At 51.6% G+C, this 24,157-nt stretch overlaps 9 protein-coding genes across 9 annotated transcripts; 4 read left to right on the top strand and 5 right to left on the bottom strand.

The window, feature by feature from the left end:
* Window positions 1-1,929: 1,929 nt before the first annotated feature.
* B0T23DRAFT_3656 (uncharacterized protein) lies at window positions 1,930-3,466 on the top strand. The gene is made up of 3 exons (XM_062836369.1): window positions 1,930-2,654; window positions 2,742-2,977; window positions 3,049-3,466. Exons 1-3 carry the CDS (start codon window positions 2,337-2,339, stop codon window positions 3,428-3,430), a joined length of 936 nt encoding a protein of 311 aa, XP_062696532.1. The 5' UTR covers window positions 1,930-2,336; the 3' UTR covers window positions 3,431-3,466.
* On the bottom strand, window positions 2,013-2,165 carry B0T23DRAFT_307772 (uncharacterized protein; the record flags this gene model as incomplete). Its single annotated transcript, XM_062834437.1, has 1 exon — window positions 2,013-2,165. A coding segment is annotated over one exon (153 nt), but the record flags the coding sequence as incomplete, so codon positions are not given.
* A 1,713-nt stretch (window positions 3,467-5,179) lies between the features above and the next one.
* On the bottom strand, window positions 5,180-6,481 carry B0T23DRAFT_400615 (uncharacterized protein; the record flags this gene model as incomplete). The annotated part of the gene is made up of 1 exon (XM_062838511.1): window positions 5,180-6,481. One exon carries the CDS (start codon window positions 6,479-6,481, stop codon window positions 5,180-5,182), a length of 1,302 nt encoding a protein of 433 aa, XP_062696531.1.
* A 1,768-nt stretch (window positions 6,482-8,249) lies between these two features.
* B0T23DRAFT_433837 (uncharacterized protein) lies at window positions 8,250-9,854 on the bottom strand (the record flags this gene model as incomplete). Its single annotated transcript, XM_062840472.1, has 7 exons — window positions 8,250-8,359; window positions 8,450-8,593; window positions 8,646-8,721; window positions 8,778-8,916; window positions 9,005-9,009; window positions 9,346-9,708; window positions 9,783-9,854. Coding segments are annotated over 7 exons (909 nt in total), but the record flags the coding sequence as incomplete, so codon positions are not given.
* Window positions 9,855-12,692: 2,838 nt separating this feature from the next.
* B0T23DRAFT_400613 (uncharacterized protein) lies at window positions 12,693-13,841 on the top strand (the record flags this gene model as incomplete). Its single annotated transcript, XM_062838510.1, has 1 exon — window positions 12,693-13,841. One exon carries the CDS (start codon window positions 12,693-12,695, stop codon window positions 13,839-13,841), a length of 1,149 nt encoding a protein of 382 aa, XP_062696529.1.
* Window positions 13,842-14,331: 490 nt separating this feature from the next.
* On the bottom strand, window positions 14,332-14,876 carry B0T23DRAFT_297204 (uncharacterized protein; the record flags this gene model as incomplete). The annotated part of the gene is made up of 2 exons (XM_062834295.1): window positions 14,332-14,362; window positions 14,719-14,876. Coding segments are annotated over 2 exons (189 nt in total), but the record flags the coding sequence as incomplete, so codon positions are not given.
* Window positions 14,877-16,009: 1,133 nt separating this feature from the next.
* B0T23DRAFT_368772 (uncharacterized protein) lies at window positions 16,010-16,803 on the top strand. Its single transcript, XM_062836469.1, has 2 exons — window positions 16,010-16,097; window positions 16,180-16,803. Exons 1-2 carry the CDS (start codon window positions 16,029-16,031, stop codon window positions 16,342-16,344), a joined length of 234 nt encoding a protein of 77 aa, XP_062696527.1. The 5' UTR covers window positions 16,010-16,028; the 3' UTR covers window positions 16,345-16,803.
* Window positions 16,804-19,128: 2,325 nt separating this feature from the next.
* B0T23DRAFT_424428 (uncharacterized protein) lies at window positions 19,129-20,088 on the top strand (the record flags this gene model as incomplete). Its single annotated transcript, XM_062839853.1, has 1 exon — window positions 19,129-20,088. The coding sequence occupies one exon, from the start codon at window positions 19,129-19,131 to the stop codon at window positions 20,086-20,088; it is 960 nt and encodes a 319-aa protein (XP_062696526.1).
* Window positions 20,089-22,403: 2,315 nt separating this feature from the next.
* Window positions 22,404-23,997, bottom strand: B0T23DRAFT_416551 (uncharacterized protein; the record flags this gene model as incomplete). The annotated part of the gene is made up of 3 exons (XM_062839635.1): window positions 22,404-22,501; window positions 22,963-23,265; window positions 23,460-23,997. The coding sequence occupies 3 exons, from the start codon at window positions 23,995-23,997 to the stop codon at window positions 22,404-22,406; spliced, it is 939 nt and encodes a 312-aa protein (XP_062696525.1).
* Between the last annotated feature and the right edge of the window lie 160 nt (window positions 23,998-24,157).

The following is a 24,157-nucleotide window of genomic DNA, read 5'->3' as shown; positions in this document are numbered from 1 at the left end:
AGACTCGTAGACTGGAGGGAGGGGGATGGTGTTGTAGAGCGAAGAATGTGGACGGGAAGTGGAAGAGTCCAAGGGATGATGATAAGTACTAGTAATAGTGCAGTGGTTCGATAAACAGGGCAGAAATGGAACGGGCCGAGGATTTGTACCTGAGCAAAACCCAACCAATGCAATTTGGCACTTCCCTCCAGACACTCAGTCGCAAGTTGTCTCTGGTGGTGGGATGGGAGTGGTGCAGTTTCAGTTGCAACCAAGAAAAAAAGCCGTAGAAGGCGCCAAGAGCCCAAAGCAGAGCAATCCCCAGCGTGACGTAAACCGGGCAGTCTGCACCAAGCACACAAAGTGGAATGGTTGTAACAATGAGCCGACGCGTCACGGTCAATACATTACATTCTGATCACGCATCCAAACGTATGTGAATTCGATACAAGGTTCCTTTGAACCTAAACTCTATGTAGGCAACTCTTCCTGAAGGACAGAATCCCCAAGTGACTCTAGTCAATGCATATCCATATAATTATAACCCCCATTACTATGTTGTTATGGCCTGTCTGATCCATAGCGAGCCGTATTGGGATTTCCATAATGCTCGGTTTACAGGTATGTTACATACGACCACTTTGGCATTTCCCCTCTATCACATGCATCGATGCGGGGATGCCTCCAGGGCCGGCGGTTGTAATGGGGTTTTCTACAGCACTGCAGCTGCCTATCAACTCGCTGTTGGGGAGAATTGTGCCTGCGTCGACCCCACTGGATGAGCCCGCCAAGACATTTGCACAATCTATCGGTTAATGCACCAATTTCGAGATGGTACACTACACTACCACCAAAAAATGCAAAGAAAAATCACCTTACATTCACAGTCGCCTGTCGTACATGAATGTGACCTGTTCTCAAAACCCTCATTTGTTTGTTTGAGACAGCAATGGCCTTCGACATATGGATGTCCTGAGAAAGAGCTGCTTATCTGTGTGGAAATGGGTCGAAAGAGCAAGTGAGACGAGGCACGAAATGTTGGACCTTGCAACTGTCACGGTGAGCTTACCCATAAGTAGAGGTACTCTCAGTTCACGAGCAGCAGAACTTAAGCGAGAGACCTCCCGTTTTCCTCATTGACTGGCGTGGACTGCAATTACCTACTTCTACACTTTCCAAGCTCGAGACAGAGGTATGTAGATACATCTGTGGAAGGAGCGGGCCCTAGGAGGGAGCTGGATCTGGCGCGGATCGATCGACTTTGATGGAAGGAGCCGAGACGCCAACCACACTCGGCACTGACCAGAGCAGAGGAACTCTCTTGGGAGGGAAGCATCGACAGGGCACAAGTCCAAGCAGCCACTGCTTCGAACGCAAGTCAAAAAAGACTGCCATCACCATGTGCCGACAACCGAGTCCCCAACTCCCGGTAGGGCTTGACGGCTCGGGCCTTTTTGCTTGTCGTGTTCCATTTCGGCCGCTTTGAGACGGAAAGATTCCTAACAGAGCCGCCCAATCAAAAGTTGGCAGGAATCCAGACTCTCACCGTCTCACTCCCCCCTGAAGGTTGCTGGTGCCGTGTCTCGCATTGCCCGTTCTCCAGACTCTCCCTGTAGGGCCACTGACTGTCAAGCATTCCCATCGTTACAAGGAAACAGGGGTCCCATTTCGGTGCCTAAAACCTGCTCCCCTGTCTTGTTCGATTCTCCACAACGGCTCCCACGCTTGCTCGTACTAACGTAGTATGGTAGGTACCCTTCTCGACAAGCTTGGCCTCTCTCGTGTTTACTGACCAAACGGCAGGAGGACTTTCTTCTCCAGAACATGTTTTCTGTCGTTATACGACTTGTCAACGTCCTGGCTTTAGACCTACCGGCGTCTTCAACACTCGCGTCTGGGCTCTGACTTATTCTTTTCTCATTTCTTACAACATCTGTACCCGGCGGCGCAATGGCTCGAATCTAGACATCTTGTTTGTGGCCTTCATCAACGACAAGTCCGACCTTTGCAAGTTGGGTGTCCGACAAGCACCATTACGGTCCAGGAGCCCGGAAGAACTGAGAATTGGGAGTGTGGGGGGCCGAGAGACACCGAGGACCGCAACACAAACCGGTAGCAACGAACACGCATCTCAAAGGAACAACACGATAGTTTTCCTGCGCCGCTATTTCCCTCTTCCAAACTTCAAGCTGGACGAGCCATAAAGACCATCGAAACCGTCACCCTCAGTTTCGAAGGATCCACTGATTCGGTCACCTTATCGGCTCGTCTGGACGCTCGAGATGCTCAATTCAAAACCTTGAGCAAAAAAACACCAGACAGCTGCGCCGCCCAGCCCATCCAAAGCCAACGGCTTAATGCCGCGGGATGCCCCCCTGCGGCACCCGCCGCCCGCCTATGTCTTCGACCAACCAACCAACCCTGTCATCGAGTCCTGGCTAGACACCCTTCCTCCCTTAACCAAGGAGCCCTGTCGCCGGGACATCAAACAATGGCGCCGCGCGCGAGGCGTTGGATTATCAGTCCATAGGACCTGGTTCATCTTCTCCATTATCATTCGAGCCATCTCGACGGTTGTTGCCATCATCACGTGGAGTCTGAACGTGACGGTGTTTGTCGAAAGTCGGCCGTACTGGGGTGGAGTGCCGGGGAGGATGATTGCTGTGCTTGTGGTGGTAGGTTTTCCTTGTTCCCTCGTTCGCTCGAGTCACTAGAGGGAACCTTGGGAGAGGACTGTTATGCTAACTGATGTTTTGCGAAAGGCACCCGTTATCATCACTTGGAACACCGCAGAGTTCATTGCAATTTGTATTCGCAAATCGAGCGGGATACCAGCCGTGTATCATGTCGGGGCTGATGGGATCTTGTTTGTGGGCGTCGCGATAACCACGGGAATTGTACTGGTCGATTTGATCATTGGAACCGCGTCATTTGGGCCGGCGTATGATGAGCCGTTGGCAAAGGGCATTGTGGAGGTTGCGATGCTGCTTTTACTAATGTGAGTCCACGCCACCTGAGTTTCCGGCCTTCACGTGGTTTGCCTGAGAAACAACTGACCGCACGTAACAGGCTCCTCCACTCCTTCCTCTTCTTCAACTACTTTTGCCACAAGCTGGATCGACGCGACCCTAGACCACGCGTAAAGAGGACGGGCCTACCGTTGGGAGAACCAGAAGCTGCGACACTTGAGGAGGGACAGCCTACAACACAATTGGAACCGCCGTTTCGCTACAAGCCTTACGAATATTACGCCAAGCAGGAAATGGAGATCGCGAGTGTCGGACAAAGGCCGGACGAAGGATTTGTGATCGACAAGGGTACAGAAGACATGGAACCGACTGCCGCGGGGAGTGCGACACTAGCAGCGGGACAGTCAGAGGGCCAGATATGGTACAAGATACCGGTACTACGATCGATATTTTCTCGGCAAAGGCCCGAAACATTGGATTGAGGCGAGATATTAGCTACATATCTAGGGATGAGGAGGAAGGACAAGAATTGGATATATACCACAATGATGCGTTTAATGACAGATGACGTTCGAAGCATTGAAAGAAACCAACAACAATAGAGACAAGGCTTGGAGGAGATGCCTAAAAACTGACCGCATACAGCATGCCCGATGCTTGAACTCGAACTTGCGGGTAGTACGCCAAACTACCCTAATTAAATATTGGATAGCAAATACCTTGAGGTAGGGATCGTTCAACCACGCTAGTAGCGTTGACAAGACAGTCTAGACCATAAATCACTACACGGTGCATGTCTTGCCGCGGCTCATACGTCAACTCTGCTTATACCGGTTGCAAGGCATGTCGTATCCTACGAACGCCCCAGACCAACATTCTTGCTTTTTCCTCCTTATCCCTCTGAAAGCGTTACGCTCAAACTTCTTGGACTGACATTTTACAGTACCTACATACCTAGCCCTTCTATGGCCATGATCAAGCCGACAGACAGAGGTGTACGGCGCTGAACAACAGAGTAGGTATATCTTTTCTCCTTGCTCTTTGCTTTCAGCTTTACAAATTTGCTTTTACGCTATAACAAAGTACCAAATTGGAGAACAGAACCACAGCTCAAGCCCCTGTCACTGGCGATGTACAGGTTTGGTTCCAAGTGTACCTACTACTCCCGCTAGCTCATACACCTTTTTGAACAGAGACAGGGTACTTCTAGGTCCGGTGGGGGACGAAACCAAATGTAGGGCATCGAAGGGCTTGAGAACTTGACGACTTTCTTGACGACTGGGGGTTAAAGGAATAAAGTTAGGTAACTTGGGAAGCCCAATAATTGGAATGGGAGAGTTGAGGACCTGACGTTGGAATGGCTGGCTGGCGTTGAAAGAGACGGGAGTTGACGACTTGACCTTGAAGTGGACCTTGATTGGGATCAAGGCTCGGCCGCTCAAGTGCTAGGTTCAGGTTCAGGTTCAGGATCAGGTTTAGTCAAGTTTAGGTTTAGGCTCGGTTAAGTTCTGTCAGGTTCTAACCCAGTTTCTAGACTTCATCACAGGCTCTTGTTCTAGTTCAGGTCCAGGTTTAGGTTCAGGTTCAGGTTATGTCAGGTTCTAGCCCAAGATCTACTCCAGGTTCTGAACCAGATTCAGGTCCAGGTTTAAGTCCTAGGCGGCAGGTTCCAGAACAGATCGTTAAAGGGGTAGGTACAACTACAATACTGGCCAGGTGAAGGTGGAAATCAGATGGGAGGATTTGGGTACGGGGCGAAGTGGTTCTCCAAAGGCTGGCAGTGGGCATCTCAAACGGTCTTTCAAGATGCCAGCGACATGGAGAGAGATGGCACTGTCAGGGCAGAATGGAATCGAATGAAACCGGCAACTAGAGGCATGTTAGTATATGCGTCAAGCTGAATGTGTTAGATGTTGCTACCTACTTAGGTAGGTATGAAAGCGTTGAAAGGGCCTCCAAACGGCTGTGTCATTGTCCAAGCATTTCATCCATGGCCTTGCAAGAATGTAGGTAGGTAACGAATCGACAGTCTTGTAGCAAATTGGAAGCTGATATCTAGGTATTAGTCCCACATATCCCTGCTTCCGAATTCAAAATGCATGTTGCTCGTCTAAGCCCATAAAGCAGTTCTATATACCACCCAACAGCCGAACGCCGTTCTTGTTACCTCTATGCTTTCCACTCGACAATGTCGTACTCCAACACGCCGTACCTCCTCCAACGCCGGGCATCTACCCCTCCACAACCTCCTCGATCCAAACCCTAACCTTCTCAGCAACCTGCTCACTATGATTAATACAAAAAGCATGCGGAATCCTATCCTCATCAATCACAATCTTGGTCCCTCCCTCTTTCCCCGTATGTCCCTCTCTTTTGCGTCGTTCAATGAACTCATCCCGATACCGATCCGCCACCCAATGATCGTTTTGTCCAAAGTAGAGGAAGAACTTGAGCTTTTTTGCTTCTTCATGTTCCTGTCCCTTCCTTTGCTTATGTTCGTGCTCCTCCTGACGTATCTGAGCATCAGCAACCCGCTGCCAATCCTCCTCTACCGCTTCAATCTCTTTAGCGACCACTTCTTCTTCCAGATCGTCCCCATTACAACTCTCGTGCTGCTCAGAGGTACCTCTAGTCGAGGAAATCGGAGAAGACCACCACCCCCACCTCCCCTCCCCATCCCTAATCACCCCCATCTCGTCCTTCCCCAAATGAATCGCCTGCCAGATCCCATCCCTACTCTGCAAGAACCGCGTAGTAACCTCGCTTCCGTGCTCAGACATGCCTAGTACGTTTCGCGTGATCCACCGCAGCGCAAACCGCGGCACGAGATCGACAACGGACTTGGCTAGCACGTGCGTGTACTGGTCGAGGAAGGGGATGGACCGGATACGACTGAGGCGTAAGCCGGAAGGGGAGAGGTGCATCTGGTGGATGGTGGGGAAGAGGAGGAGGGCGGTTGTTATTGGTAGCAGTTTGAGAGATGAGGGTTGAGATGAGGAAAGGGAGCGATGCAAGATTTCGAGAGATAGAAAGCTGCCGACGGAGTGGCCGGCCAGAATGATTTCGTCGAAGGGTCCTTCAGTTTCGTTCAGGGAGACGAGGGAGTCGTAAAGGTGGGAAATCTGTTCTTCCAGCACGAAGGGTTCCGTGTCTGGGGACCCTGGTACAAAAGGCGCGTGGTCAGAGTCGGAGAAGCCTATGAGGTTTTGCCCGTAGATGTGGAAGGTGATGGGTTGTTGGTGTCCTGGAGAGCTGGAGGCGGCGGACTTGGATTCGAGTTCGTTGAGGAGGGAGCGCAGGTGCGTGAAGAAGGGGGCGTAGTAGTCGATTAGACCGGGGTTGCCGGAGATGAAGAAGAGGAGGTAGCGCTTTGGTCTTGTTGTGTTGTTGCTGCTGCTGTTGCTGCTGCTGTTGCTGCTGGTACTTGTGGTGTTGGGTGATGGGTATTCGAGGAAAGGAACAGGACCTGTTGGACAGCGCGTTGTGGTTGGCGCTGGTGGTGGTTGAAGCTCCGGAGAGGAAGATGACGACATTTTGCGAAATTGGGTGAGTGTATTCGACGATTTCGTTGTTGTGAAAGCGACAGTAAATGACGGGAAAGAGAGCCCAGAGACTTGAAAGAGAGCGGAAGCCGTGCGTCGAAAATGAAGCCGAATGCGACGCTTGAGCATGGCCGTGATGTACTCATGGACTTGAGATCGGGACGGGACGACGTTGATAGCGGGCCCGAATTGCACTGAATGGAGCCAATCATTGTAATCAGCGGAACAAGCGGACCCAACCGCCAAGAACACAACTTCCGGAAATCCCACATTCGACCCTAACCCTTCCCCGTTTTGATATCAAATGGCCCCGAATGCCACACGCCCTCAGAGTCGGTATTCCGCTCATCCTCGTGCCCACATCCGACTGCAAAACCTAGATCTTGAATCGAATTGGTCGAATGTTTCCACAACGGGCCAGCCCACGCTGTAAAATCAGCAGAAGCACTACCCCTCGGGCCTCTTCATCAGGATCTAAACCCTGCTGTTCAACCGCTCCCAACTGCCGTTGTAGGGCTTCTGCAACGTCCACCCCGAACCACACCTCTTCTTCCCCGAACCACACCCCTTCTTCAAGGAGTGGCAAGAGAAGGTGTTCCTCGAGTACCACATCTAGAACTTCCATGAGATTTCTCACATCGATGCCTTCAATGTTTACTCCTCCAAAGAGAAAACCAAAGAGCATGCGTGCAAGCAAAACCAACACCAACGCCCACGAAATGGCCATCAGGATTACTACAAGCTTCAATAATATGTTGAGCAGTTCGTCCATTGTATTGCTTCCTCCGGGAAAAAGGCGTATTGGTGTGTGTGTGTGGGTGTGGGTGTAGAAAAGATGTGCAAAAGATTGGGCGGATGTTGCGAAAGGTAGGTCGTTTTGGGCAAAGAGATAGAACACGAACGTCTTTTCGAAATTGTTAGAAAAGGAGAAGAAGACAGAATCACAAAAGACTAGAGCTACGTCTTATACTTCCTGGTCCTGGTACGGGCTTCCAGTGCCTTGACCTTAAGGCATTCCTCTATGCTCGCCGGAACATGCATGCAAGTCCAATTTTTGAATAGAATATGCCCGCCCACATTCGAAGTTTTCTGCAGCCTGCATACATATATTCAAGAATACCGGCATATTAGGGTACCTGTGATTGTAAATCAAGGCACCGTTAGGAGTTTGCTAATGCAGCTGCCGAGGTGGAACTCGAACACCTTGAGGGCCACAAGGCGCCGGGCTTGTGGGCCCCGGCATTTTAAAGATTTGGATTCCCAAAACTCACTGCAATGAACACCTCAACCTTCATTGTGAATCAACATGCGTTATCAACACTGGGAACGAGTGAAGACTTTCATTCCGGCCTCGAGGCACCCGAACATGATCAAAACATCCAAGGAAGTAGAAGGCATCGAACACCGTTGGTTCCAAAATTACCTCTATCTCCACCTCTACCAAGACTGGACTACTTACAAGAAGTAACCGCTGAAACCATCGAACCCTCCAGCTCCAGACCCGAAGAGAAAGACGCAGAGGTGACGAAGAAGAAGACGAAGACGAAGAAAAAGAAGACAGAAAAGAAGACAGAAAAGAAGACAGAAAAGAAGACAGAAAAGAAGACAGAAAAGAAGACAGAAAAGAAGACGGAAAAGAAGACGAAGACGAAGAACAGACCGTTTGACGACATCCAGCTCCAACGTTCCCCGACCGCTCGACGATGTCCAGCTCCGAAGTTTCTATCATTACGCCAATGATGGCCTTCTCGCCCTCACAATCTCGCCAACAGCAACATAAAAAAAACGTCAAGCCGGACATGTCTCTAGAGTTGTTCGGTTTCGGAACACTCTTGTTGCCGACGATACAGATGGGTACGTTGTCGGTTTCTATCTATCCAATTGAGCCACAAGGTCAGATCAGCATGGATCCAATGCCAGACGGTAATCTGAGGAGAAACTGGGGACGTAGTGACTTACCCTCCCAACGGTGGTGTGTTGTGTTGCTGCCACGAGAGGCAGCGAGGTTGAGTAAACCCCTGAAACCCTCGTCACGAATGACTTTTCTAAAGCAGTCGATCGAGTTGTCGAAATGCTTGCTAGGCTGTGCGCCTGGAGGAGGGGCTGGCGGAGGTGATCGCAACGGAAGAGGTGTGCGCGGTAGCGGCGGGGCCACGGGCGAGCAAAAAGAGTCTGCTACCGGGCGAAGCACATTTCCGGTTCTGGATTCTGCTGTTAATGTTGGCGCTGTGCTAGAAAGACAACAAACGGAAATCAGATATGTTGATGGTCATGGAGGTGTACTTACAGACTTCGCTGCTCGTCTAGAGGTAGCGAATGAGGTAAAGACTTGGCCCTTGGATGTCCAAGCCATGAGCAATAGAGAGAGCGGAGCGGCGAAGAATCGTGAATTGAGCAAGGAGCGGACCCCCGTGACGCAAGGGAGCCTTGGAGAAGAAGATGACATGTGTCAGTGTGGGCGTGTATCGCTGGGAGAGAAATGATTTGCTTGACGGTTGCCAGGAAGATGTGAACTGATTCTGAGAGAGAAAAAAAGAGTGCGCGTTGGGCGAGGATTAGAGAAGAGATTAGAGAGAGGCGGGGACCGCGGGGCTTTTATCTGCGTGCGTGGGAAATGAGCGACGGATGGAGAAGTCAGTGTACATCCAATGCTGTCTTCCGGGCTGGCAAGAGCGTTGGTGGAACGAGAGACGCAGGAGCAAAACCCCAGGCATCCTTCCACGTCCAGTCGGTTCCATGTTACGTCACAGAGCAGGACGGAAAGCAAGACACTTCTACTAGGTACCTCTACGGCGGAAAGCAAATACGATTGAATTGCTGGAGAGCAAGTTGGGTGGCAGGCAAGTGGAAATCACCAGATAGGTTACGGCGAAAGACACATGAGATGGAGGCAAGTCACGGCAAAAGTGGAAGCACAACAGAAACAAAAACACGGAGGAAGCCAAAATGGTGTTCATTACTCGAACCAGGCGCCCCTTGTCCACCTGTTGTAGTCTAGGCCTTCTCCTCCACCCCCACCGCTGCTCTTGCTGTTGCTGCTGTTGCTGCTGGTGGTGTTGTTGGTGCTGGGGCTGGTGCCCCTCGTGGTGGTGGTGGTGGTGGTGGTGCTGCTGCTGCTGCTGTTGTTGTTCTTGCTGCTGCTGCTGCTGCTGCCGGTGGTGGTGGCGGCAGCGGCGGCGGCGCCAACCCTCGCACCGTTGGTCTTTTCGGTCATTGTGCTGGCAAAAAGACAAGTTAGGTTAGAATGGAAGGAAATGGCAACGGTGGATGTTCAGGCAGTGGATGGACTCACAGTTCTTGAGGGCACCGGGGGACTGGGGGCCTTGGGAGGAGAGTTGGAGGCGCTGTGTGATGGGTGAAGCTGAAGATCTGGTGTCAGCAAAGAAGGAAGGCGATGACAACGTGGATGGACCATGTTGCTTGCACTCACACTTCTTGAGAAAGAGTGGCTCTGGGGCACTGTGGGCACTGGGGTTGCAGACGTGCTTCGTGTGTGACTAGAGTGGGAAAGTCGAAGTCAGAAAGATGTGAGCAGCGATGGCCCTTTATGCTTTTCAGGGGAGGCACAGAGCCACCATGATGGGAGACACTCGTCCATCAGAAGGAACGCAAAGTTTCTTCGCTCAGAGCACTCGAGGCAGGTGCCTACCACATGAGGGTCACGTCTTTGCCCTTGAGGGGAGCGTGACTCCCGACATCTTCTTCACGCCACGCCACCGAGATGGCCGAGGGACGTGCCGCCGCCCGCGAGGCCGCGATGTCGACCCTCGCACCTGATGATCAACCTCAAAGTCACTTCTCTGCAGGCAAGAACTGGAGGTTTCACATCGCAATGACGGCGAAAGACTCGAGCATCAAAATCAAATTGGAAGTCACGAGAGCCCTTTGGAGTTACAAGAAGCAGGTAGACGGGAAGTTACAGGTTGATAAGCCCTTAGAAGCGGAGAAAATGAGCCGTAAAGGTACCCGGTGACGGGAACATGCGTTTGGGCAGTCACTGGCAGTCACAGTCACGAGAATTGAAGTTGATCACGAATCCCAAGATCGAAAGATTGCAAGAGAGTGCTAGGAAAGTGCGAACCCAGATTTACCACAGGGAGCAGGAGGACGAGTTATTCGATCATGCCAGAATTACACCGCAGAACCGTAGAGGTGCTCGCAAAGTCCAGCTGGATTTTTTGCTACTTACTCGAAAGTGAACAAGGGGCAGCTGCGGACTCAGAGAAATCAGGCAGTGTCCATGGGCAATGGAAGAATGGGAAATTAAGAAGCAATAATGGGAAACCTGGAAGCTCAATAGATCGAGGATACACCCTTGGATGACAGTCTTCGCAAAGACCGCCCGATCTGATCCAGCAGTCCAGAACGGCTTGTAGGTATTCATGGGAGCCTGAGCAGCGGTCGCCAGCAGGGAACATGGAGAGAACCAGGAAGGCGCGAGTTCTGGAATCCCGGGTAAATTTAAGGGGCAGGCAGCCAAAAGTCCCAGACGTCGAGCGGAAGACATGGAGAGTTCGAGAAGGAGAAGGCGCCCAATCAAAGACTCCTGACTTGATGAGCATCAGATCTGGCGGTGGATCGGCTGAAATTCATGGATCGCGTCATGCGTCCCTTGTGCGGTTGAGTCCTCCACTCCCAAAAAATTGGAAAGAGCCACCTCTGCTTCCTGGCTGAACCTCCAGAGTACCTCTAGGAAGCAGTTTCACACCCCTCCGCAAGTTCCGGAGCAACTCTGGCTTCTTAGCCGGAAGTCGGCCGTGAGGAGTTGCCCGTACCTTGATGACTGCTGGTAATTTGCCCCGAAGTTTCGAGCTGTTTTTCTCGACTGGAAACATGAAGAGAAAAGCACTCCCGGTCTTCCTCGTGGAGTTGCTTAGGTACAACCACCGAAAGGAAGGGAACTGAGTTATCACCATTTTATCACCTCCACCTCTCCCATCAAGAGAAGGAAGGCTCGAAACGGGCGGGTGCCTGCCCAACCGCGATCGATGAGCCTGGTCGATCACATTGCTCCCATCATCGCCTCAATCTCATGTTACAACAACCTAGCCCCTCCCTGGTCCTGCCGACGCCCATTTGAGGCCCCACCACCCTCAAATTCCTTTCTCGGTCCGTTGAAAGTCAATCAAGGCGAATGGAAAAGGCAAGAACGATAGAGGTAGACTAATGGGCAAGGGAAACGAACGTGAGTGACAGACAACAAAGGTGTAGCAAACAAGTGACAGGAGAAAGAGAAGAGTGGCAGTCGTCTTCACTTTGCTGCCAGCTATCTTGTGCATCAGAACGATCATCTACTGCAGGCAATGCTCGAAAAAAAAAATGATCCGCGAAGACTCGAGGCGTACGTTTTGACGTCCCAGCCCAGAAGATTACCCAGACATATTAACACATGCTCGCATGAAGGTACATCTACACGCAGTAGAGCCATGCCAGAATACGTGCGTTTCATGCCCACAAAAAAGAGTAGAGGACACATATGCTACTCCGAAGCACTGTAAATTCGAGTTCTTCGAGTGTTTCAGGCTTTCCTCAGTCCTACATCTTTTTTGACGACGCTGGATCACCGTCGTGCAGACGTTTTCTGGCCGGCATAAATGTTGCAGTACCTCTACCTCCAGAACCACCTCCATGCTTGATTTCCCTGGAACAAAACCAATACCCCGAGTCTTTGCGGTACGGCCCGGCGGTTCACGGTGTTTACTTGTAAATTCGTTGAACGTGCATTGCATGTTTCCCGTCTGCACCAATGTACCGCAGAATCCATTAAAACAGTGGTGCTGCAGCTTCTAATATCTGCCCGATAATGCCCGCTGCACTCCGAGCACTGAAATGATGATGAATGACAGAGTTCTTCTTCATGACACGTGGTGAATGGAGTGTCTACCTCAATCTATAAATATGGTGATGCCCACCAAGCACATCACTGGGCTGAGGTCTCATCGTCTTCTGTGTAGATGCCTACCAGTTCGGTTGATCATCGAGTGTACCACCTACCTCTATATCTCTTGATCGAGTTGACTTCGACCTTCTCATTATGGCAAACGAACGCAGCGAGAAGGCATCGTCGCCTGGCCTTTTTAGCTCTAGAGGTAGCAAGGAGCTCAATAGTGGTGCCTCCCCCATCATCGAATCGAGGCTTCAGTTAGCCAAAAAGTCTGCTGAGATGTCCACCCAGAATAAGGCCACCTCTACCAAGACAACAATGACAGTCCAGCCCACTCCTTCATCTACCTCCAGCAACTCCTGCAGACCCCATCGCTTGAGTGCCTCCCTGGCGATATTCAACCGCTTGGCCGACAGCCAAATTTTGTATCCCGGGTCTACCGAAGACGATGACGAGGGCGACAAGGACAACGAATACAACGAAGACGACGATATACACGACTCCGACTCTGGGAGAGAGGCTCGAGATGCTGCGGATGATGAGTACCTTGCTAGGTTGAAGGGGGATAGATCTACTGGCAAAGATGAGAATCCCTCTAACAAGCACAAGACCTTCGATCGCTGGTTCATCACGAAACCAGTGCCCCAAAGTCGCCCAAATACCTTTACCTCGGCACTTTTTCCAGCTCAAACATTTCAGGCTCCGAACTCCTCAACACCTAGCACCAGCCACGGCTCTGTTTCGGCCACGTTCAATGCACACGGTGGCTTGTTCGAGAGTGCCTTCCAAGGCGGATTTTCGCAGCGGGCCGATGCGATCATCTCCATTGGCGGACCGGGCATGGGTGGAGACAGACAATGGACATCAGAGACAACATGTGAGCTTGCGATGGTTGTTGGAGGTACCCTCGTTGATCAAGATATCGCACATCTTGACGCAAATCCAGAAGAAGGAAAGCACACCAAAACGATGGACAATATCCGCTGGAGGAACAAAAACTTGTTTCTCGCAAGGAAAAGGGGAGATCCAGACTACCTCTATGATCTGGACCCTAGGGATTTCAATAGACGATTTGGGGAGCAGGCCCGGGCAGCAAAGCAAACTGAGGAGGAGGCAGCAAGGAAGCGAGCTGAAGCGCGGCTAGCCTTCGAGAAGCTTTATGTTCTCGCCAGAGAGGACTTGCAGCCTTTACGTTCTGCCAAAGAGCCATCGACAACACACTCAACATGGCCGGCAAGAACAAAGTCATACTTCTATGATACCTTTACTTCAAGTAAGAAGTCCAAAGAGCCTACAACGGAGCGTCCTGTACAAAGCGCCAAAACGTGGCCTGTTAGGAACTTGTTCACTGCAAAGAAGAAAGTGGAGGACTTCTATTCCAGGGCCAAAGAATCGCACATGAATGCCGAAAGCGAGACATTCGGGAGCATAGTCAAAAAATTCACATTCGGATCGAGGAATCCGTAGTAGCTGTTAGGGCTGTACGTGTTGGTTGTTGAATGCCCCTGTTTGATGAGTTTGGGGAGTTGTGTGATGTGGTGTACTCTACAGCGGAGAAGGTGAGCACGGGTGAGAGACGACGAACGTGGTGGTAAGATGTCTTGCTTGATTTACGTCTACCTCTAGGTATGGAAGGTGATGCGTGCCCTTGGAAACCAGCGTAGCTCTCAATCAATGGATTCTAACAATGATGATTCTATCTGAGTCTCAAGGGAGCTTGAGGCCCCGTTGACAGGCCTTATGTGTAGTAGCCCATGCCTGTGGGCACAAGGCAGTGGCTTCCCATCGGGTCCCCAGCGATTTCCCAGGGGGAAGTCCCGTGTCATAAGGTACCTCTATCTCAAGGCACTTCTTGTATGAAAGATGATCAAACCCCGGATTGGGGAACTTGTGGCGGATGTCGAGGAGCACGTTGAATTGAAGGAAGTCGGGCACCGTCACGCAAGTCCTCCTCTAGTTTCTTGTTCACCGGGTCGGTGTATAGCGGCCTAGAGCAAGACAAAAAGTGGCATTAGCAACGTGATGACAGACTGAAGAAAACCGAACATGAAGACCAATGGGTTGGAAAAGAAAGCGAGCACCTAGAGGTACTTACGAAGAAGCGATTGCAGGAGCCACGGCATCAATAAACTGATCGGGTCCCAAGAAAAGTTCACCCGTCCCGGAGTCCTGGACGGCCAAGAACGAACAACTCGAGAAAGTCAAGCCGGCGGCGCCGGTGCTACCTCCTGAAGGCTTGGTCAGGCACATGCACGATACCGGGCAGTTTGGGCTTACGGGAGGGGACGTACTTACGGGCTCCCCCCAAAAAAACACCGGAGATTCTAGGTAGGCTCGGCTGAACCATGGCTCGGCGGAAGACATCTTCATGCGGAAGGTGAAGCCGTCACCGCTGTCTTCGTCGCCATCGGCATCGACGTCACCTGCCCAAAGGCCGACGGGGTGTTGTTTGGAGATGCGTGTTTGTGTTTGAGGGTCAGAGAGACGATCACCAAGAGCCATTAGATGGGCACTGCAAAGCCCAAAAGTGCTCTCACTTGGCCTTGGGATCGCGGGACAAGTGGAAGAGCATTGTAAGAAATTGAGTTGGGATGGAAGTCCGTCAAAAGGAAGTTCACTTTGATGTTGGGTGAAAGAGGAAGAGAGACGGAAGAAAAGGCGAGGAGGGAAAAAGAGCGGATTTTGGGTTTCAATCACGGGCAGGCTTTTCCAGCAGGTACCTAGAGGTACCTCAGGTACCTTACCGTGACTATGACTTCCCCTTCTTTTCTTTTGGAAACAAACAGCTGACCATCAAGTTCGATCTCTGTTTGTCCTGCGTGCCTGCCCCGGATTCTGGAAGACTTGCTCCGGGACCGAAGATCGACTGGATACACCCCACCTCTCCATGCTATCCCTGCTGGTAGAGCAAGGCACATCTCTGGGCTGTTTTTGAAGATCTTCTTTAAGAGGGTGAACGGGAAGGAGGGAGATACTTGGCCAAGGTACATCTGTACGGTAACGACTTGGTTGGTCGAGTTCTTTCCTTCGTGCCCCTGGGCTCTCAGCTCTGAGAGACCCTGCTGGCAGACATAAGGGCCCCTTCTTCCAGCCCCTTCGCTCGTCCCGCTTTCCTTCATCATATGCCTTCTTTGCTTCCAAGCCTTCAGAACTTCATCACCACAAGAGGAGCCTCCTGCCATCTTCGTCTGATGGGTTGCCGACATTCTCTCCGGCGTCGCAAGTGTCCCGTCGGCAACCCATCAGGCAGACTCGGCCTCGAGGTAAGAAATCCTGACTCTTTTCCTCTACTGTCTCTGCGCCTGTGGAATTTCTGGATCAATGTTTCTTTCAAACTTCCAACATCCTTTGTCCTTCCGCGATCACAATGGAACTTTGTCAACTTCATTCCATGCTATCAAACATCGCTGTTCCATCCTGACCTGATGGTTGTGCATGTGCATTTCTGACCAAATACACCATCTGAGCAGCGCCGGAAGAACAACACGCCTGCGCCAATGGCATCGCTACTACCCTCGAGCACTCCATTGGCCGAGACTATTTGGCGTCTCGAGGTACGCTCAACCGGATCCGCCCCGCATCAGCCCTTTGCCCCCCGACACAACTTCAGCTGACTGCCCTGTTAAGAGGATGCCTCTGGACCCAAAGCAGGATATGGAGAAAGAAATGCACATGCAGCCCTCCAACCACCTTGACGGTGGCCCGTCGCCGACTTCGAACAAGGTACCTACCTCTATTTACTGCAAAAACTGACTCCGTCCATTACGATGTCCATGCACTCGCTGACGATTTGGATGCAACGTAGGCTCTCTCGACATTGAATCTAGCGATGAGAATCTCACCCTGTTCTCGACCTCCCGAAAAGATTACCCCCGAGACGGGAGTCCTCAAGAAAGATCTTCAGCAACTTGATGCTCCGCCCAGAAGATCAACGAGCAATACACCGACCCAGTCAACAAGATCAATTTGAGCACCTGGCGCGCGGCTCCCAGAATACTTTTAGCGGGCGAGCACTGGCTCCCGCAGCTTCTTGTTTGGGTCCCTTTTGTCTGAAACTATCCGCTTTCGGAATTCAACACTTGGTGGACGAGGATAGGTGGCATTGTGGTGGAGAAATATGAGAGGGGGACACTGGACTGTCTTGTATGATTTAGGTTATTTGGGTTTTTCGTCTTCGTTCGCTCTCTTATTCCTTTCATTCTTTCTCTCTTTCTCTTTCCCTTTCCTTTTCTCATGTAGAGGTAGGTATTCATCCCTTTTCCATCTCATGGCAAAGTCTAGGTCACTTGAGCAAACACGGCGGTCTCACTAGGAGGAAAACAAGCGGTCGTAACCCAGGAAACGGGAGGATTGTTTGCTCTTTGTTTCAGCAGCAGATGGAGACGAGACAGAGGAACAAAACTCCAAGACTTCGGACCATTTACAAGACCGATATAGAAGTTAGGACAACAAGTCATTTGAAGACGAAAAGGGAAGTCTTTTGCTCCGTTTCTGTTGGAGGGAAGGGCTTCCATCATGGTTTGTAAAAGTGTTTGAACGTAAAGTGAGGATGTACAGGATGCGGGGGGAGGCACACAGTCCGGAACAGTCGGCTTGGGATTTGGAAGACTACGTCTGGGCTCTACGAAAGAGAGAAAACTCGGAATTTGTGTTGAGAAGACGCAGCCGTGCGGTTGTGGTCACTTGATACATGTAGTACTCTAGAGGCACCTCTACCTCTAGTCAATTCTAGAGACATGGAACAAATCACTACCACTGTACGTGATATCTCGTGTAGGAGGACTCGAAGTGTTCTTCCCTGCGCTCAAAGTCCAGCTGACTCGTGCCTCACCCAGCATCAAGCTCCAGGCAGGGGCACCCAGCCGCACAACTCAACAACTGGAGGCTGCCCCAAAGGAGTACAGACGAAAGATTAGTTTGAACCAAATTTCCAGCCTGCCGTGGATTGTACATCCACATCTCGCCTCTCCTGCACGGGCTCCTTTGCCCTCTTGCAGATGACCACATTCCTTTTCCCTGCCCCTAATGACTCCCAGTAGAAATTCCAGAAAGAAAGGCTCGGACAATTATAGCAGTAGAGATGAAACTTCGACGCCTTATTCCAAGCTGTTCAACATAATGTGATACCTACATTGTACTTTTCACCACTTAGAGGTAGGTGGGGCAAATCGTCGAGTGTCTGTCTCGCCCAGTCCGCCGCAGCAGGGATAAGGTCCGAGTATGAAGACTGCCCGTGATCGGATGCTTGCTTTCTCTAGCCTCAATGAAGAGGGCCTGGATTTGTATACCTCGCAAGATTCTGGATGGCCGGGAAATTCTGGAGTTGAGACGAAAGTCCGGGCGCAAAGCCACAGTGTCTTGCTTCGAGGAAGAATGGTGGAAGTGGCCAGCACAAAGTTGGCGCAAGTCAAGATGAGTTGTGAAGCACAGAAAAACGAGGAATTGACACTCTATGGCTGGTTCAGATACAAATTCCTCTAAGCAATGTGTGCAAAGGACTGTGTGCTTTATTCCACATGATTGCCAGGACAATATTTGAACGTAGAGGTAGGTATGCCCGAGTTTGGGACTCGAGTAGGTACCTACCTAATGATAGCAGCAATATGCCAGACTTGGACTCTTCAGTTCGGGTTCTTCGCCAGAAAGCTGTCTCCGTATCCAAACTAAAAGTTTGATGAAACCGTTCAGGAACTCAAGAGCAATGACCATGAGAATCTGCCTGCGAGCCCCGAAGCCCCGCGGTCCGGGACCGAGACGTAATTCTTCAGACCACCCCGTCATCTTGTAGCCGCTCCTTCCAACTTCAAGACGGCGTTTGCCCTGAGGGGACACTAGACCGTAGCTTCTCCATTCTTCGTTATCTCGTCGCGTCTTTCGTCTCTTCTCCAAGTTCGAGACCCAGATATGCCAAGGGCTAGTGGCTCGATTTTTCCTTTCTGTTGTCCTGATGACGTCCATTTGGTACAAATCCCAAGGCAACCAGCCGTCAAAAGACGGGATGATTTGAAAGTACAGCAGGCTCGTTCCAGCGCTCTCACAATAGAATCGTGGATCATCCTCAACTTGCCCCTCCATAAAACCTTGCCCGGGCCCACGATTTCCTTCCCTCTTCTTCCTCTTTTCTTCTCCAGGTATTATCCCACCAGCAAGCTCTGAGCGAAGAAGTCCAAAGTCAAAGCAATCATCAGCAGTACCAGTGCGCTCTCTTTTACTTCATACCATTTGAAGATCCTCCCAAGCTACAAGTCTCTGCCCGCCCAGCTCGCTACGACTTTGTCCCTTTTCCGGGTTCTCTGGCCGCCTCCCTCGATCAAGAAAGAACTTCCCCGGCCTTACCTCTCTGAGCTCGTCTCTCGGCGGAAGACGCCAAACCGCAAAAGTAAGATTACCAGCTTCTTTGCCTCTCTCTTGTCAGATCACTAACGCCTCACAGCCACCTCGCTTTTCCCTCTCACTCCAAGAGGGAACTTCCTTGACGACCTTACCTTCAGCAAGGGCGTCAACCTTCCCTAGCACCCGAAGTCCTTCTCGTTCTCGTCCTCAACTGCTGCTCCTGACTCTCCGTCGGTCCCTCCTCGCGCCACAAACAAGCTCGACATCTAGCCCGAGTTTTGTCTCGCCCGTCTCCTCCTCTCCGACGGAGACAAGGACTGTCCCGTCTCTCCACCACTGCTGCTCCCCAGACTTCTCACCAGGAAGTCAGCCCCTCCTACTCCCAAGCCCAATCTCCTCTACCTCCCCGTCGGCAACCAAGATGTGCATCCGCATCGACCAGCACTGGCACTGCCACCACCAGCACGGTGGTTGCAAGGGCAAGATCAACAAGCTCACCGACGACGACCCCATTCTCCCTCAATGGGCACCGTGCCAGCGCGCCCAACGGACCGGTGAGATGTGCGAAGAAGTCATGGTCATCCCCCAGCACCTGGCCATGTGCTGCCCCATGCACCACTCGCGGCGGATTCGGCAACTTGAGGAGCTGTGGCGGAACGAGTGGAAGAACCAGGTGTTCGACCACTTCTCCCAGAGGCAGAAACACTTGTCGGACCAGGAGAAGGCAGACTGGCGCCGGGCCCGCGATCTGGAGAAGAAGCGGTGGGACGAGTTCCAGAGCAAACTGGAGCCCGTATACGCTCAGCTGGGCAACCGGCTCAACGCCGTCGTCGTCCGCGCCTTTGGCATGACCTTCTACGAGCGCATCGAGCAGATCATGCTGGCTTTCGTCGCCGTGGTGCGCCGCCAGTGCGTCCTCGGCCCAGAGAACTTTGAGCGCGCCAAGAGACAGGAGGCTCGCGAGGCTCTGCTGGAGCTCGAGGAGAGAGATCGCCAGGCCGCTGCCGCTACTGATGGCCCGCCGCCGCCCATTCCTCCCAAGAGCAGCAAGAGGAGACAGAGGTCTCTGACCTCGGTCAGCCAGGGTGATTTGAAGAAGGCCCAGGATGCCCTGGTACAGATGTCATTGTCTGGCACTGCTGGTGGCTCAGCCCCAGCCCAGACTCGTCCTCTTCCTCCGGCTCCTGTTTCGACTGCCGTCGTTGCCGACCCCTCTCCTTCCTCGTCCGCATTTGGTCCTGACGATGACGCTGCAATCGCAAGTGCCGCGTCTGTCGAACATGCCTTCCGCCCTCCTTCACGCGGTTCCTCCGCTGCCTCGTCTTCGGGTGAGGACAGTGAAAGCGAAGACGAGACGCCCTTGCTCCGCAGGGACTTGTAGGACTCCAGCGTCAGCTGGGTCTACAAGAATCGCCCCCATCGTCCCGGGACCAGCGATACAAGGGCAATCACAGTGCTCCTCAAGACCTTGGATTCAAGTGCTGCAAACAGGCAACCATCGCCCCCAAAGACCTGGGACTCGGCGTATAACGGGCTGAAAAAACGACTCCTTAAGACCTGGAGCAACGTGAAGAGGCAACTTTAGCACTCCCCAAAGACCCAGGGCGAGGAAGTTCACGGGCAAAGTCTTTGATTTCCGCTCCCAGAAATTGTCCCGGGTGAAGCGAAGTATGGGTTAAAAAAGCGTTTCCAAAGACCTGGGGCAAACGTGTTGGGCAACTTCGTCCCTTGAGGGGGATGGAGTAGGGGAGGTGAGGCATAGGATCCGGAACTTTGATGGCGTCAGATGAAGTGGTCTTTGGGTGTGCTCCAGCAAGGCAAGCTCGCGCCCAAGAGAGGTGGAGAGTTTTGAGATGGTGGTGACAATGGAATGTTGCTGGGGATGGTAGAGGTAGGTACCTAACTTTGGGTCATGTACCTCTACGGTGTTGACTGGAGGGGGTAAGATGTCGGTCGCTTCTAGGTTCAAAAGGGGCCCGGCTTTTGCGTGGTTTTGGAAGCTTCTCACAAAGGTCTACAGGCTGGAACATGCCATACTATCATGACGCGTTGGGAGGCGCTGATGATATTCTGGGATTTCAATGCTAGTGGTCTTTGGTTTGAAGTTTTCACTGAGAAGAAGAATTTGGGTTCGGGATGAACGGTTTTTTTTCTGGAGTTCAAGGTTGATACCCTGGGTGATTAATTGATCTGGTTCTGGGCTGCGCTTGAATGTTCCACTTGGTGATTTGACGCTCTTGTGAATGTTAAGGTGAATGTTAATGTGTTCTCTTCACTAAAAGGACCAAAGTTTCACCTTGCTGTCACTTTGGATTTGTTTGCTAATTCACTTTCACAGATTACAAGAGACGGAAGAAGAAAGAGTGTGCAAGAGCCTGCCCTGGTCTTATAAGGCGCAACAAGACGCTGGAGGAGGCAGTGCAGCTGTCAGTCAAAACCATAGAGGTACCTCTGCCCTAGCTCTGGCTCACTCTTTGTCCTTCCCCTCTTCTGGAGATCTCCTCAACAACGACCACCTCTATAAGAGCCCTATCTCCGCCCAAATCAATAACGACAGCGGGCAAAACATCACCTTGGGACACAAAAGACATCCAAGTCCACAGCAGTATGGCTGAACCGGTTTTCGACCAATACAAGGGGCATAGAACACATTATAATACGGTTCTGGCTGGCCAAAATTTCTCGAGTCAACTCGATTCAGGTATACCTAGGCCGTGTTCGTTCCGGCAGTAGTACAGTAACGGAAGCATTCTTTTGGTGGCAGAAAAGCTTTGGGTTAGGGTTAGAAGAGATCCCCTTACTGCACTACTGCCACAACGAACACGGCCCTAGAGGTAAGTAAGTACCTCTATCATTTGATTCGAAGACTGCTCCTCCACTCCGTCCCTTGAAGTTTTCTTCCTCCCGTCCGTTACTGGCCGATGGCAGGATAAATAGGTGCCAAACCACCCCAGAAACGCCTTCGAACGCCTAGAGGTACGAACGCCGGGATCAATTCAAGTCCCGAAGACTCCCGTCCTTGTCCAAGTCTCTTCTCGTCTTCCCAACGCTACATCTCTTTTCCCCTCCTTCTCCCTCTCACTCTCCTCATCCCCTTCCACGTCCCCCTTCCTCCCCTTGAACCTCCATGCCTCCATCATCCGCTATAAATCGTCCCCTCCCTCCCTTCCATCTCTGCCATGTCCCTCTACCTCTCCTCCACCACCCTCCTTATCCTCTTCCAACCTTACCTAGATGTATTTAACATCCTCCTCCAGTGCCCGTCCTCCACCCATCTGCATCGTAGAGGTATCTGGATTGACATAAAGTTCTTCGACAAGAAGGAAGGCTGCAAGTGGCGGAAGGCTACCTCTACCTAAAAATTTGGTCGTGATGTTGTGGCAACCTCGAGGCAGTCACTTGTTGATGAGCTCCGCTTTAATTCACGGATTGCAAGGATGGTGTCACCCGATTAGTTCTTACATGTCTAGAGGTATGCAAACAGGCGTCTAACTCAGTTCAATTTCCGTTGCGGTTTAGGTACTACCTTGGTCTCAAGCTGCCAGTCTACTTCGTACCTACCCCTGTGTCGGAATTAGGGTCCTCGTCAAGAGTCAGCCCTAAGAAACGGGAGGTCAGCCTAGCTGGGCGAGACATTCGCGTTGCAGACGTCGGCAATTCCCTCTGGGTACGAGAGACGGACAGACAAACACCCACCTAAGTACGGTTAGACAAAATGTTGGACAGAGTCCACGAATGCCCCTGGATAGAGGTAACTGTGCGGGAGAAAACGCCAACCACACCAAATAGCATGTCTAGGAGCTAATAGTAGGAATGTTTACGAACGAACACGGAGGAGGTCCAGAATGACAAGGATTGGAAGGCACTGAAATTGCCGATATTCCCATTCCGCTACCTGTACACTACTTCTAGCTACCCACCTACCTACCTACCTACCTAGAGATACCTACCTCTACCTAGGCACCTATGCTAACCCATTTCATCTGCAAACGAAGAAACCAAGTTCCAGTCCATGGAGTGTTGTTACCGCGTGGCTCCCCACAGGTACGGTCTGCCACCGAACAAGACATGCCGAAGTTGAAGCTGCTGGCCATTGAATCTCGCTCGAAGATCATCTTGAATGATATCCTCAACCTGCAAAGGAAACCAAGTTCCAGTTCATGGAGTGTTTTTATCGCGTGGCTCCCTACGGTCTGCCACCGGAACAAGACATGCCAAAGTTGAAACTGCTGGCCATGGAATTGCGCTCGAATACCTATCATCTTCGATGATATCCTGTTGGAATTCCGTGCTCTGGGCCGCCCATTCCCCGGCATTCCCTTCCAGATATTTAGGCTGCCCTGGTTTTCGTTTCTCCTCTTCCGTTCGACAACTCCAGAATCAAGCCCTTTTCGTTGTCGCCTTTTCCAGCCCATGACATATTCCGACACTGGTAGGTGGTACTCATAAAGTTTAAGGCCCCAGGCGACCAAATCGGCGTTGAGGATGGACTGTACGGCGGCCCTAGCACCGACCGGCGAAGTCGGCGAAGATAGCCTCGTTGGGCCCCGGATTTTTTCTGCAGTTTCGAAGCCAGTGTTAGCTTCTAACAAAGGAAGATGACGGGTCATTGTACTCTGGATGTGTGAGCGAAGAAAGTGCTTGACTCTCTCAAAGAGGATGGAAACTTTTGTACATATATGGGATCAAATTGGAACGGGAACCAATTGTGTCAAGTGTGACACGGAGCAGTAGAGGAAAGTAGGTACCTACCGGAGTCGCAGAGACGCAAGCCGGGCTTGTCGAGATACTCGGGTGTTGTTTTCAGTCGAGGACAATGTGGAGCGGGCGCGGAGGCCGTGCCGCGGTAGGCAGGACCTTCATAGCCGCCGGCCCGCTCCGTGTACTGACTTGTTGTTAAGGTAGCACACATTTTCAGAGGGATGGAGGAGATCAAAATCACCTTGAGCAGGTGGGGGATTGTGTCGAAGTGATGGAAATTGAACGGAGTGAACGCAGACAGCGAGGCACCGGAAGTGGTGATGAACTTGTTGATTGGAGAAGAAGATGATGACGACAACGGCGATGACGATGACGATGACGATGGCGATGACGATGAAGATGAAGATGAAGATGAAGACGAAAACAAAGAAGCAGAGGGGGAAAAGAGGCGGGGGTGAGGAACCCTCGAATTTAAGTACAAGGATTCGTGTGTGGCTTGAATGCCAATTTGGGTGGTTGACGAGAGCTGTTGGGGCCCGGAAGCAACTGGAAGTGTCGAAAATCGTGGAGGAACTCGTTGTTTCTTCATTTCGGGTTTGGTCAAGAAGGAAATATGACTCGAGGAGCACGGCTTGAACGGAAGTAGACAGGACGAGGGGACAAGGAGACCCGGACCACTCCCTCTGCTGAGTGTTACTGCCAGGCACTAAGGCACGCCGGGCACCTCAAGTGTCCAACGTCGAGGTTTA

This window comes from Neurospora hispaniola (genome assembly GCF_033458365.1).
Source record: "Neurospora hispaniola strain FGSC 10403 chromosome Unknown B0T23scaffold_1, whole genome shotgun sequence".
Classification (NCBI taxonomy): Eukaryota; Fungi; Ascomycota; class Sordariomycetes; order Sordariales; family Sordariaceae; genus Neurospora; species Neurospora hispaniola.
Note: the sequence above shows the minus strand (reverse complement) of the source record. Positions and strands in the feature narration are given on the sequence as shown.